This window comes from Bos javanicus, chromosome 1, assembly GCF_032452875.1.
Source record: "Bos javanicus breed banteng chromosome 1, ARS-OSU_banteng_1.0, whole genome shotgun sequence".
Taxonomy (NCBI): Eukaryota; Metazoa; Chordata; class Mammalia; order Artiodactyla; family Bovidae; genus Bos; species Bos javanicus.
In genome coordinates, this window is record NC_083868.1 from 9,782,531 (window position 1) to 9,796,860 (window position 14,330).

A 14,330-nucleotide genomic window follows, 5' to 3' on the forward strand; every position below is an offset into this window, starting at 1 on the left:
AAAACTGCTTTTGTTCATAATTTTGTCACATGTACAAATTTCCATGGCAAAGGGCCAAATGCATTTAATGCAATTCAAGGATGACAAGGAGGGTTGATGGGCTCTAATGAGCAATTGATTATCAGTAAACAGAGAGAGATGAAGAATCCACATTAAACTCTGTGTAGAACAAGAGGTCATTTCCATTAGCTGTGACTCTTCATCCAAGCTTATTAATGAAGTAAAGCGTAAGAAGGGGAAACATTTCTTAGATTTTGTCATTTGAAGATAATAACCCCAAACTGTGAAGGTAAACATAAATCTTGGTTTTAAAAAAAAAAATTTGCATGTGCAGAAATAACCTACAGTGTCCAGCAATTCACTTAAACCATGACCCCGGTCTTTGGTCTTAAAGCTACTAAAATGACTGGAGGAAAAAAATGGATTAAAACATGCATTCAACTATACAATTATCTCAAAGACCGATTGTTATGCAAACGTGTGTTCTAATTTCAATTTTAAAAACTACTAATTTGTTCTCAACAGTAGTAATTTGACATCCCACAAGATGGCATATGAGGATACCCAGGAGACTTTGGGAGGCTATTGTTGGTTTGGTGACTCGATTCACCAAAGGTACTTGGCTGAGATTTCCACTGTCTGAAGTTGTAATGACATGGCGGCCACAGTACAGTTCATCACAGCTGGGATCTCATATGGAACACAGTAAGGATCTGAAAAAGTAGGGAAATTGTAGCATATATCTTTTAAATATTATTCACCTTGGCTGGACTTCCATGCAGCAAAATAGAGCAGAGTTAGAAGAGTATGTAGACATTGACTAGGCGGCATTGGTTATATAGTAGTAACATCTCGTGTTGGCTTCCTGGAGTCTATTGCAGTCTTGTTAGCATACAGCATATTAAACATGTGTGACAATGTTCAGTAAGGCAAAAGTCCACATAAGATAAACATCTTTTCTCTTCATCCTGGTAGGATAAAAATATTAGCTTATGTCATCAAAATATAAATGAACAAAAAATAAAGGCGTGTGAGGTCTACATTGCATCTGAGAACTCACCTTCAATTAAGCAAATGTTTGTTGAGTTCCTGTTGAAAGTCAGACATTGTGGTAGTTGGAGACACAAAGATAATAACTGCAATAGAAATAACAATTTTAATTAGTAAACAGTCATCTTTCATAGTAATCAATATTTTATAAAACTCTTCTGCCGTTATTCACTTACGGTTTCTTTGATAGAAATATACACACTCTCAATTCATTTTCATTGAAAACAGGAGTCAAATACAAGAAAAGCTAATGTCCATTAATATTCAAATAACATTTAGTGGAAAGTTTATAGTTACAAATCTATATCATAAATTTTGGCGTCTATTTTCTCTTTATGCTTCATAATTTAAATTTGTCTTGTTGATGTCTCTTTCATCTAATTTGATCATCTTAACCATGAGTAACAAGCTTCCCTTTTGGCTCAGCTGGTAAAGAATCCTGCAATGTGGGAGATCTGGCTTGGAAAGACCCTCTGGAGAAGGGAAGGGCTACCCACTCCAGTATTCTGGCCTAGAGACAGTTCATGGGGTCGCAAGGAGTCGGACACGACTGAGCCACTTTTCACAACCATTAGTGAGGTGTGATCATGTTGTCCTTTGAGAAACTCTTATAAGCTATACAACTTCTCACCAGACAAATGCATACACTCATTTATATAAATACAATATATTACAGGGGTTTCCCAGGTGGCACTAGTGGTAAAATTCTGCCTGCCAATTCAGGAGACTCAGAAGACTTGGGTTCAATCCCTGGGTTGGCAAGATCCCCTGGAGGAGGAAATGGTAACCCACTCCAGTTTCTTGTCTGGAAAATTCCATGGACAGAGGAGCCTGGTGGGCTACAGTCCATGGGGCCACAAAGAGTCAGGCATGACTGAGTGACTGAGCACCCACAATATGTTACCTATATTTTCTGAGGATTGATCAAATTAAGAAACACTACATTAAACACTTTGGGAAAGATTGTTTACATTTCTGAAGAAACAATCTATGACATTACCACTGGATTTGGAAATTGAGATGATCTTTTGAGGAATTACCCTCATACATTAAAACTTAGTTTCCTATCCAAATGACTGAGAAATTTATATTCTGCCATGAATATGTGGCAGAATTGCAGTTTTGCCCCTGTGATGGAAAATAAATTATTACGTTTGACTTCTGATACATTTAACATGAATTTAGGTCAGAATATTAAGACTTTCTTAAGCATGACCCTATGTGAAAATGAGATACGTGCCTACATTTACATGATACAGCTTTGTTAAGACTGTGGCTACTTTTGTACAGGACAAGCCACAATCCTGGACATCTTTTAAAATGTAATTGAGTCCCATCATCCTTCTGGGCTTCTGGGGCCTGGAGAAGCTCAGCCGAGACAATGCCGTCAGTCTGTCTTTGGAGCATTTCCAGAGCTGAGCAGGTGATACCATCAACAAATCCCAGTGTTGACATTCGGAGTGAGCAAGTGGTTCTACAAGGTGGCTCCTTCTGGATGTAAATTGACTCTAATGATTTCTTTCTTTCTCCTGGGCAGGATTTATGTGGGCATCATTCCTGCGACACCCTGGGAATGGCAGACGTTGGGACCATATGCTCTCCTGAGCGCAGCTGTGCGGTGATTGAAGACGATGGCCTCCATGCAGCCTTCACCGTGGCTCACGAAATTGGTATGCAGCGTCTTTTCTCTTTCCTGGCCAAATCAAACACTTGTAACAGCTGCAACAGGAACCAGCATACTTGTCAATTAATTCCAGATTTCTCCTGGTTCAGATAACCCTTGGGGATTATATTTGTTTATATTTGCACTTTTAGGGTTAACTCCTAAGAGGGATGGAAACCAAAGTTAGGCACACGTGGTAGAGACTTCCTTTCTGTTGGTACCATTTAAAAGTTTCAGAGAAAGTTACTACTGCCATTGTAAAGTATCCACCCAGGACCTGATGAGATAAAATCTGTCACAGTTGACAATGGAATGCAGAGATGTTTGTCTTAGAAATCACTCTGTGGACTCATCCAGGGCAAATCAATTTACACAGAAATTCATCAGGTTTTATTCTACTGTCAGTGATACATCGACTCCTGGCAAAGGTAATCAATAGCTTAAGGTCACCATTCCAGTCTTGTTTTTAAGAAGCGAAGCAAATGAAACAAAATCTGTCACCAGGGTTGATTGTAAAGTGTTCCTTACCTGGTGACATTAAGAAACTCATTTCAACCCTGAAACTGGAAATTTTAGACTAAATATGACAAATATCCCAGCAATTAGGAATATGTGTTTTGTAATCACTGACCGAGGCTACTAGACATATGAGAAGTTAATTTACTATTTAGGATTAGGTTTTAGAATTAGATACATCTGGGCTCAGTTCTTGCTAGAGTACTTTCTGCCTGTGTCTTGTTGGTCTGATGATTTAAACTCTCTGAGCTTCAGTTTTCATATCTGAAATATAGAAATAATAGTGCCTATTTCATTGAATTATTTCAGGGGCCAAGTTGAGTAAATTATAGATACCAGCTGTTATTTATATTCATATCACTTCTGTTTTGCTTTTTAATTAACTAGTTAATTTACTTATTAAATATCACCTTTTAGCAGTCTTTTTGGGGGCAAAGTATGGTGCAAATTATTGCGCCTTTTGCTGTATTTTATTAAACAGATGTAGTTTTCTTAAGCTAACACAGTAATTTTAAAATAGAAATTAAAACTTTTCTTCCACGTTAGTAGGCAAAGAACATTTCACAATGTGTTGATTTTTGGCCGCTATATTTTCTTTGGGGACTTAACTTCACATCAAAAGTGCAATTGCAGAAGTCCGTATATTAGAGCAGTAAAATAGAAATCAGTAGTTAAATTCCAATTAATATGTATTAATCATGATCTTAATTTTCTTAACTGACACTCTTCTTACCACCTAAGCAAAAAAAAAAAAAAAGGCACAAACATAACATCTTAATGTAAATAACTGTCCAAGAGCACCACTGATCACAATCCAATTTAACACTTTTGAGCCTCTTTAGCTTTGAGATGGACTGCCAGCTCCGTATCCATGTTCTCTGTTTTATCTCAGGCAAGAGATTCAGACAATGAGTCCCCATTTTTTTCCCTAGAAGGTAGACCAATAATGAATGAGACGGCCCTCTGGTGACTGCACCAGAAGACCTCATATGGCTGCAAATATTTTTAAAACACAGCTGCCATTTAAACTTCAGGGCTGGGATTATGCCTTCACCTATCTCTTACTCTTGCCTATTAAACTGATTGATAAAAATACAGCCTAGCACTGGTCTTTCATCAATATTTGTTACATATATCTATATATGCACAAGTGAGTAAGTGGGAGAAACGCAAGAGCCACGCAAGGCAATATTCTGATTTTTCAGCAAAGCTAAGAAGAATAAATTCAAATACTCAAAAGCATTGTAACTACCCAGAGATGATTTTCAAAGTACACCAGTATTTAATCACCATTATTCAGAATGGGAGAAGTTCCATAAGGAAAGTTCTAAGCCCTGGTAGGCAGAGGCTGGTTAAGGAATGATGAGGGATAAGCAACAAAGTGGAACTGTGGCATCAACCACCATAAGCTCATGAGCCCTAATATTGACCTTCTAAAAAAGAGAGTTCAGATTCCATGAAGGACGGGCTTTCTTCCTTCAATCCTCTTGTTGTTGTTGTTCAGTGGCTAAGTTGTGTCCAACTCTTTGGACCCCATGAACTGCAGCACACCAGGCTTCCCTGTCCTTCAGTATCTCCCAGAGTTTGCACAAACTCATGGCCATTGAGTCAGTGTTGCCATCCAGGCATCTCATCCTCTGTCGCCCCCTTCTCCTCTTGCCTTCAATCTTTCCCAGCATCGGGATCTTTTCCAGTGAGTCAGGTCTTTGCATCAGGTGGCCAAGTATTGGAATTTCAGCTTCAGCATCAGTCCTTCCAATGAATATTCAGGGTAGATTTCCTTTCAGATTGACTGGTTAGATCTCCTTGCTGTCCTAGGGCCTCTCAAGAGTCTTCTCCAACACCACAGTTTGAAAGCATCAATTCTTTGGCGCTCAGCCTTCTTTGTGGTCCAACTAGTTATCTATTTTCACACACTGACAGCATCTGGGAGGTTTCTTTGTAAGGGAACCACAGTGGCAGTAAATGCAGCTTCTTTGAGGTTTCATGGACCCTCAAATCAACCGAATTGGAATGAAGAACCTTCTAGCACCACCTTTCTCAGCCCTCCTGAATTCCTAGGGAATTACAAGGGATTACACAGGCAGATACAGTAAAGAGGTAGGAAGCCAGATGCTAATGAGAACAGGTGTTTTATTAAAACTATTTATGTACAATAAGAAGTTTTCTTTTCTTAAGTAGACATGGTTCTACAAGAGAATAATGTGGGAGAAATGTGGGTTTCTCTGCAAAAAAATCAAACCTAAATCTTTGCTGTCTGACTACACTCCATGTTCCTTTTAATTTCTTGATTGGATCATTTGTATGTACTTTAGAATTCTGTGTAATTTATTCTCCAATAAAACAGTGCCTATTTCATTTCTCTTTATGTGTCACATATGGCCTAATCTGAGAAATGTAAGTTCTGGATATAGGGGAATATGGGTTTAATTTCCCTTTCATAAAGGAATCTGGCTTTCATTCATTTTGTTTTCTAATTGCTTTATTATTCTTTAATTTCACTTTTCACCTAAATATTGCAAACACGTGTTATAAAGTATGAGCCTTAAAAATTGTAGCAAAGATAACCTTACAAAATATTTCCTAATCATCTGTATACGATTACAGAGCTTTGCCTCTGCAGCCAGTGTGCTCTTGGGTCATGGAGTTCCCTGTTCTGTTTCCAGGGCTTTATTTTTAGATTGTTGCTTGTAGCCATCAGCCTGAGTTTATTATGCTCTGGATTCTAATTCTACTCTGTTCTTCTATGTAATTTCCTCCCTTTTTATTAGACATTTACTACTTTCCAGATCTGGAGGTTATATCCAGGCTATATGGTGATATGGTGACAGGTTATACGGTGATAAAGTGCTGCTGTGAAACCTCAGTTTTGCCAGAGTGTTTTGAATTCACTTGAGTCTATTCCAAAATGAGCAATTTGCTTCATGTGTATGGTAAATACGTTTCTGTGCTCAAAACATAAGATGTGGAGAAAATTTCCAGGATATTCCCATGATTTTTCTACTTTATTTCATCTGTCAGCAATGAAAGGTATAATTAAGAATCAGTTCAGTTCAGTCGCTCAGTCGTGTCCAACTCTTTGTGACCCCATAGACTGCAGCACGCCAGGCCTCCCTGTCCATCATCAACTCCCGGAGCTTGCTCAAATGAATGTCCATCAAGTCGGTGATGCCATCCAACCATCTCATCTTCTGTCATCCCCTTCTCCTCCTGCTTTCAATCTTGCCCAGAGTCAGGGTCTTTTCCAATGAATCAGTTAGTTCTTCACATCAGGTGGCCAAAGTATTGGAGCTTTAGCTTCAGCATCAGTCCTTCCAGTGAATAATCAGGACCGATTTCCTTTAGAATTGACTGGCTTGATCTCCTTGCAGTCCAAGGGACTCTCAAGAATCTTCTCCAGCACCAAAGTTTAAAAGCATAAATTCGTCGGCACTCAGCTTTCTTTATGGTCCAACTCTTACATCCATACATGACCACTGGAAAAACCATAGCTTTGACTAGACAGACCTTTGTTGGCAAAGTAATGTCTCTGCTTTTTAATATGCTCTCTAGGTTGGTCATAGTTTTTCTTCCAAGGAGCAAGTGTCATTTAATTTCATGACTTCAGTCACCATCTGCAGTGATTTTGGAGCCCAAGAAAATAAAGTCTGTCACAGTTTCCACTGTTTTCCCATCTATTTGCCATGAAGTGATGGGACTGGATGCCACTATCTTCGTTTTTTGAATGTTGAGTTTTAAGCCAGCTTTTTCACTTTCCTCTTTCACTTTCATCAAGAGGTTTTTTTAGTTCCTCTTTACTTTCTGCCATAAGGGTGGTGTCATCTGCATATCTGAGGTTATTGATGTTTCTCCCAGCAACCTTGATTCCAGCTTGTGCTTCATCCAGCCTGGCATTTCGCATGATGTACTCTGCATGTAAGTTCACCTTTATTAACTGGTTTAGCTTCTCATGGCATGCTCTAGTCACTACTTCCTCTTTCTATACAATAAGCATTTAAAACACACAGTCTTGAGAGTTGAATATAAAATTTTTTGTTCTTTTTTAATAATTTATTCACTTGGGTCTTGGTTTATTTGTGCAGGATCTTTCATCGGGGTCCACAGGCTGTGAAGTGTGCAGGCTCAGTAGCTCTACAGACATGTGGGATCATAGTTCCCAGACCAGGAATCCAACCTGCATCCCTTGCATTGTAAGGTGGATTCTTTAACCACTGGGTCATCAGGAAAGTCCCCCAAAGTTTTTTTTTATTCTTTTACTCACTTTTACTTGCTCTTTCACTCGGTCCATTGAAACATGTCCCTACATTGAGAATTATCATGTAAGACAGAGGCAAGCCTTAAGCCTTTATCTTGTACCTTTTCTGTCCATGATGTTAAAGTCATAATGAAGTGACTTAAATGAACAGTTCTGAGAAGTGATGCTTCTTGTGCCATGTGTGAATGGGAATACTTCTCTTTTCCTGCTTTCCTGTTCCTTCTTAACAGAAAGCTAGATTTTGGAGACGCAGTCCACGGGTGTCAATACAGCTTTCTGGAAAATAGATTTTGATGTGTCTAGACACTGCCCAGGCAGTAAAGAATTGCCTTACTGCCTGCCTTCTTGCTATCTTATGGACAGGTCAACATTGGGTAAAGTGTTAGGATCTTTGAGAAAGTTTTTTAAACTACCAAGAGCGTGGTTCCTATCCCTGGACTATGGATGCAGGTAAGAATGTGACTATAGCTGTTTACAATCCAAATGTGAGCTGTAGCAAGTTTCAAGCGAATGTAAGTTTACATTTAGAGTTTATGTTTTTAACTTGTCAAACTTTTATTATGGGCTTGTAATAATGATTTCACCTGCTGCACACATAGTTCTCCAACATAATAATTTTATTGATGTTGGGCTAGCCTCTAATGTGCTAGGGGAGCCATCTGATTTTATTTAGACTCATGATATCTGTAGTTTGCAAACAGGCTGAAGCTCTGCCTTAGAGTGGTTAATTATAAAATGTGCTAAGTGAATCTCTCCATCATGAAAGACTCCAAAAATGCTTCCTAAGCTAAAATCGGGCCGCTCAAAGAGTCAGGGCCAGATAGTCAGCTGGAAACTTAGGAAGTGGTGGAGACACAACCGTATGGCTGCCTGTGTTTTGCTGCGGTTGGAGGGAGTGCTCTGGTTCTGCTGATCTGCGTGGGACTCTGCCCCCGCCATCGATTAGATTAAACGAGGCCATGTTTTGAAAGGCTGCAGAGGCCTTGGAAACACCATAGACCAAAGCCAAGTACACAGAATCAGATGTCAGGACTGGCTGTGAGATGTGAGGTGAAAGGAAGCCAGGATTAAATTTGGTATTTACCCTCAAAACCCATAGCTGTAATCAACATGAACTGAGCTTTTTTTTTTTCTGTCCGGTTTGGAGCAGTGCCATACAGTGTCTTTCTTGGCCCCCAGATGAAAGGTGGGAATAGGTCTTTGCTCCGTGTCCAGAGGCAGCATTGAAAGATGTAGTTTTAGTATCAGTTGGTTTGTTTTTAAATCAAACCCCAATTCGTATTTCTCTAGGGAAAGCCTATGGGTTGTCTGCCATGGGTATGGAAAGCCAACAAGTTGAAGGTGACAGAAAATAAATATATCACACACAACATGTAATTTTTTTTTCCTTCTTAGGATTAGAAAATGTCCCCTTGTCTCCCAAATTGAGTGTCTGATTATCAGACACTAGTAATCAAGTGTCTACTAATCAGACACAAGTAATCTAGCATCTGGTAATCGGAATTTATCAAAAACTATGTAAAATTAAACTACTCGTAAGTTAAAATTATAACAAACCCAAGATATCAGTGAGAACAATAAAGTTCAGTAACAATCACTGGGCCTTTATATTTCTCAGGTACATTTTCCAAGCACTTTGCAACTTTTATATCCTTTAAGCCTCACCAAATCCCATGAAGTGAGTACTATTAATGAGTCACCCAAGAAAGGAGGATGCTGACACACAGAGAAGTCTCTAAACTGATCTAAGGTCAACAACTAGGTATACTGCTTGGGGAAAAGTTAAATCCAATTTATCTGGCTCCAGAGCCCAAAATTTGGACACTATGCTAGAATGGCTTGTTAGGGTCCCTTTTCAAAGATAGTCTTGAATTTGAATCAAAAGGATATTGACACAGCTACTTATAAGGTGAAAAAAATTTATTTTCTTCCTTCTAAATTACATCACTGATATAACATTTAGCATTTGTGTTTAGGGCTTCCCTAGTGGCTTAGATGGTAAAAAATCTGCCTGCCAATGCAGGAGACCCAGGTTCAATCCCTGGGTCAGGAAGACCCCCTGGAGAAGGGAATGGCTACCCACTCCAGTATTCTTGCCTGGAGAATTCCATGGACAGAGGACCTTGGCAGGCTACAATCCATGGGGTCACAAAGAGTCAGACAGGACTGGGTAACTAACACAAATGTTTTAAATGGGAGTTTAAGAGTTGTATCACTTCTCTTAAGGATTTGCATTTGAATAGATATGTAGGATCCAATTCTTGGGGATCCTGGTTTCCTTCACCAAGGATTCTACGTCCTGATCCCCTGTGCGTTTTTGACTCCCTTTTCAACCCCTGGCAAGACCTTCCTGAACCTTAATAATCCCAGCTGGAAAATTAGGTAAAAATAAAAACATGACCTCATTAAGAAACAGATGCTTCATGAGCTGGGCTTTCTTAAGAAAACACATGACAGAGCTCTTTGTGACATTTTTTTAGGATGTGATGCTGCGGCCCCTTGCCTATTGGCCAGTTTGGGGTCAGGACACAAGAGCTTGAAGTTCTGTTTAATTTACAGACCAAAGTTTAGAAAAATAACCCAATTTCCTTCCTGAGGTTAATATTATAAATCAGCCCTAGTTGTACAGTAATACCTGAGTTGAATAAGAAACTAAACCAACATTTTCCTGTAATGTGTCTTCACCAGGGTGTCCATTATTTCAGATTTTCTGACACCAAATTCATGTGTGAATTTAAGGAGGCAAGATGCTTTTTAAAATCTACATTGTGAATATCCAAGATGAAATTGATTTAATGAAATTCTGCCTATTTACCAATTTTAAAAAATGATTCTTGTCCAAAAAAATTACCAGGTGACTAATAGTTTGCTGTTTCTGAACTAACACTTAGACTCTTAGCCTACAGACTTTGCTTTGACATAATTTACCCGAAACTCATTTCCTCCGCATAATTCAAATAAACTCTTTCCTGAGGTTATTTTGTGTGATGGGCACTCATTAGCAGGACTGTCATGTTTACGACACGGTTTAATATCTATTAAGAATAGATGGGTATTTTCTACAGAAGCCCTTATAATCTACACCTGGATTTTTACTAATTTCAAACATCAAGATACAGTTGTAAGGGCTACATCACTTGGGACATAATGAATTGGACCCCCACATCACTGTAAATTTCACTCTGACTTCTGTAATACTTTTTAAAGAAATTTAGTGTATGAATGCCGTTAACAAACTCACCCACTGCCTAACAGTGTTTGGTCTGTAACTGTGTTGGGATTTTACGTGAGAAGTGGCTCCCAATTACATCACTCAAGAATTAAAGGTTCACCAAGAAAGATAGCATTGTAAATAAGGTTGCTTAACTTAGTTAAGGCAAACAAACCGCTCTTCAACCTTTTGCACGTCTACTGATTACAAATGGTTCCATATATAACTGCTAATGCTTCCTTGAAGCAAGACTTTGGAACCTCTCCTTTAAACCCAGATCTTGAATTGTGGTCGTTAATCCATATCAGCCTTGCCCCCTCACTAGGATTTTTCACATCCTGTTTTAGTAAGGGAGCTTGGTAGAACTTCCTCAAATCTCTTCCCTTACCTTTCAAAACTGCCTTGAATCTTAAATTCACTTTTTTCCCATACTTGGCCTAGAGAAAGAAATGTCTCTGTCTTTCCAAGGGAAATAATTGCCTTTCTCTATGACTTTCTGGATCCTATCTCCCTGACTCTTTCTCGATCTTGCGCTAAGTCACTTCAGTCGTGGCCAACTCTGTGAGACTCTATGGACTGTAGCCTGCCAGGCTCCTCCATCCATGGATTTTCCCAAGCAAGATTACTGGAGTGGGTTGCCGTTTCCTATTCCAGGGGATCTTCCTGATGCAGGCATTGAACGTGTGTCTCCCATCTCCTGCATTGGCAGGCAGGTTCTTTACCACCAGCACCGCCTGGGAAGCCCACCCTTCAGCTAACTCTGGTTTGCATTGCTCAAAAACCCATCATAAAAAAGCCTTTTGATGAAAACAGTACATTATTTTAGGAGATGTCAACATTTTCTCTGACACTGTTTTATCCTCTGGAACACATGTGTTTAAATCTCAGCTTCATTAATCCTGCTCAAGGCTGCTTGTGGGAGAAGCGATTAATCTCTAATCCATGCCTGTCATTTTGCACATCTCACTGGATGATTTAGGAACAGATTCTCACTGGAAAAGGCCATCAGTGACATCATGATAAATTCTGGTCAAGCCCTTCACAACATCCATTTAAAATGTGTTGTTGTCAGTTGCTACAGAACATTCGAAATTTCCTAGGTTCCAGGCTTTTCTCTGTTAATAAGCATGTGGTCTCTAATGTGAGTGTCCCTTGAAAATAACTTATGCTTTTATCTGTATCTTGCCATTCTAAGGCTCAAAGATACGGGATGATTTCAGGCTGACGTAAGGTGTCCTAGCTTAATGATGAGAGGAATCACATTTGAGAATGCCGTTTCTTGAGCTGTCCGCAGCCTTTAGTATGCCCGTCACGTCTCTCCTGAAGAGTGTCCGGACATCCCGCACATTGTTCTTCCATTTCAATCCCTCTCCAGCTTCTGAAGGGAAGTCACATGGGTCTCTCACTGTGCCCTGGATCCAGCTCCTGTGGCACTGGCTGCCTGTTCCTCTGGTGCTGAAACGGTCTTCACATTGCCCATGATTCTCCTTGTCCTGGGGAGAGCATTCCTCTCCCAGCCAGCTGACAGGCTTTCTTCATGGAGAACAGAGCATTCATCCTCACTCCAAGGAGTCTGTCTCTCTCAGTTGACCCGCAAGCAGTCCTTTCTGACTGACTCTGGGAGATCTTATAAAATTCATTTTTCCTTTCAGCTCTTGCCAAAGTGGACCTCCAATTTGTTCATGCCCAGAGTGGCTGTCTTTTCTAATAACCATATACCTATATTTTCAGCAACAAGTTATCACATGGATAAATTAGAAATTCAGAGGCCAAAGAGTCTGCCAAAAGATTCATTTAAAAAGACCAGAGCATCTTTATCTTAAAATAAATTGCTTTGCTTTCATAATTGATATTTAACACATAGGCATCGCCATTATGTATAAAAGAAAAAAATAGAGGTAGTTTCCTTGACCCCCTCAAAGTGAATTTGGTGTTTACCATGTGGCTTGTATTTAAATGAAATATCTAAAATTTAGCATCCAGATGAAGTGAGTATCTCTTGAGGCAATAATACACATGCCTATGAATAGTGCTTTTATCTAGATACATTGGGAGGAAAAGACTATTATTCCATTGAAAGTGCTAGTCACTTAGTCGTGTCTGACTCTCTGTGACCTAATGGACTGTAGCCCACCAGGCTCGTCTGTTCATGGAACTTCCAGGCAAAAATACAGGAGTGGGTAGCCATTCCCTTCTCCAGGGGATCTTCCCAACCCAGGGATCCAATCCGGGTCTCCTGCACTGCAGGCAAATTCTTTACTGTCTAAGCCACCATTTCTCCATTAAATAAATATAAATGTCTTAGGAAACAGAGTGCAAAAATCACATTTTTTGAAGTATAAAACCTAGATTCATAATACAGAGGTTCCCTTGGGCCACTTTCTCTACTATGCCAGGGTGGGAAAAACTCAAGTGTGAAACCTCCACATTAATCCCACTATCCCACTGATAAACTTTCTACATTCTCAACAAGTATTTGATGTACTAAGTAACTTTTAGCAGTTTTGAATAGGATGTGAATGAAAGGTACTATTTTTCTGTGGGTGCGGTGAAACTCAACATACCACCCAAAACTTGGACGAGCTCCTGCCAATCTTCTTTTGCATATTATTTGGAAGGTATTTTATGAACTACACTGTGAGTTTATGCTGCTGACCAAATAGAACGTGAGTGGTGGTAAGAGGGTTTCCCACAGAGAACTGACTAGCTGAGTAAATGCTATTGAAGTAAATAACTGTATAAATAGCATCAAAATGCGAAGCTTAGAAGGTCACTGAGCCCTGGCCACTTAATTTCAACCACAACAGCAACCAGCTGCTCAGTGGACAATTTTGTTATGAGGTGTTAGTGATTTAACAAGTTGGCCCCAAGTAGTTGGAATTTGGCGTGAAAAATTTCATCTCTGTTGGGTTTTACTGCTGCACACTGGACTTTTTCTTGGCAGAATGGTCAAAGTTCCTGCCTTTGGTATTCAGGAACTCAAGGAGAATGCAGTAATCGCTTTTCTATGGTATTTTCCACTTTTTTTCTTTTTGGTGGTTTGTGTAGGGTTTTAAAAGCTTTGCAAAAAACACTACACTACTAGGATGTCTTGTTTACTGTTTAGAATCTCTCCAATCTGAATTTTACCACTGAAGTATATGCACCACCATGTGCAAACTAGATAGCTAGTGGGAAGTTGTTGTATAACTACAGGGAGCTCAGGCTGGTGCTCTGTGATGACCTAGAGGAGTGTATAAATAGGAGAGTGAGAGGGAGGCTCAAGAGGGAGTGGATATATGTGTACTTATAGCTGATTCACATTGCTGTATGGCGGAAACCAACAGATTGTAAAGCAACCAACTATTGTAAAGCAATTATCCCCCAATTAAAAAGCTAAAAACTAAAAAAAAAAAAACAACCCCAGTACTTTAAATGTATTGTAGAATGTATTATACCTTTAGACTATGTGAAAAATTAATCCTATGTAATAAAAAAATTTTAGTCAGATTGTAAAAATGGGCTTATGTACTCTGTGGAATAATAGCACGGTAGAACGGGAGCACCAGTGTGGGGTCACAGACAGTATGTTTGGTAGACTTAAGCACAAACACCACCTGAGTGGTTCTGGACAATCACTTCCCTTCTTAGTATTT

The 14,330-nt window shown here is 39.4% G+C and overlaps 1 protein-coding gene across 2 annotated transcripts in view; it reads left to right on the forward strand.

Moving 5' to 3' along the window:
* The window catches only part of ADAMTS5 (ADAM metallopeptidase with thrombospondin type 1 motif 5), a 56,792-nt gene that overhangs the window by 11,770 nt on the left and 30,692 nt on the right, over window positions 1–14,330 (forward strand). For both annotated transcript variants that reach the window (XM_061423519.1, XM_061423441.1), the window contains exon 2: window positions 2,588–2,720. In XM_061423519.1, coding sequence (XP_061279503.1) covers window positions 2,588–2,720 — 133 coding nt within the window. The remainder of the gene's footprint in view (window positions 1–2,587; window positions 2,721–14,330) is intronic.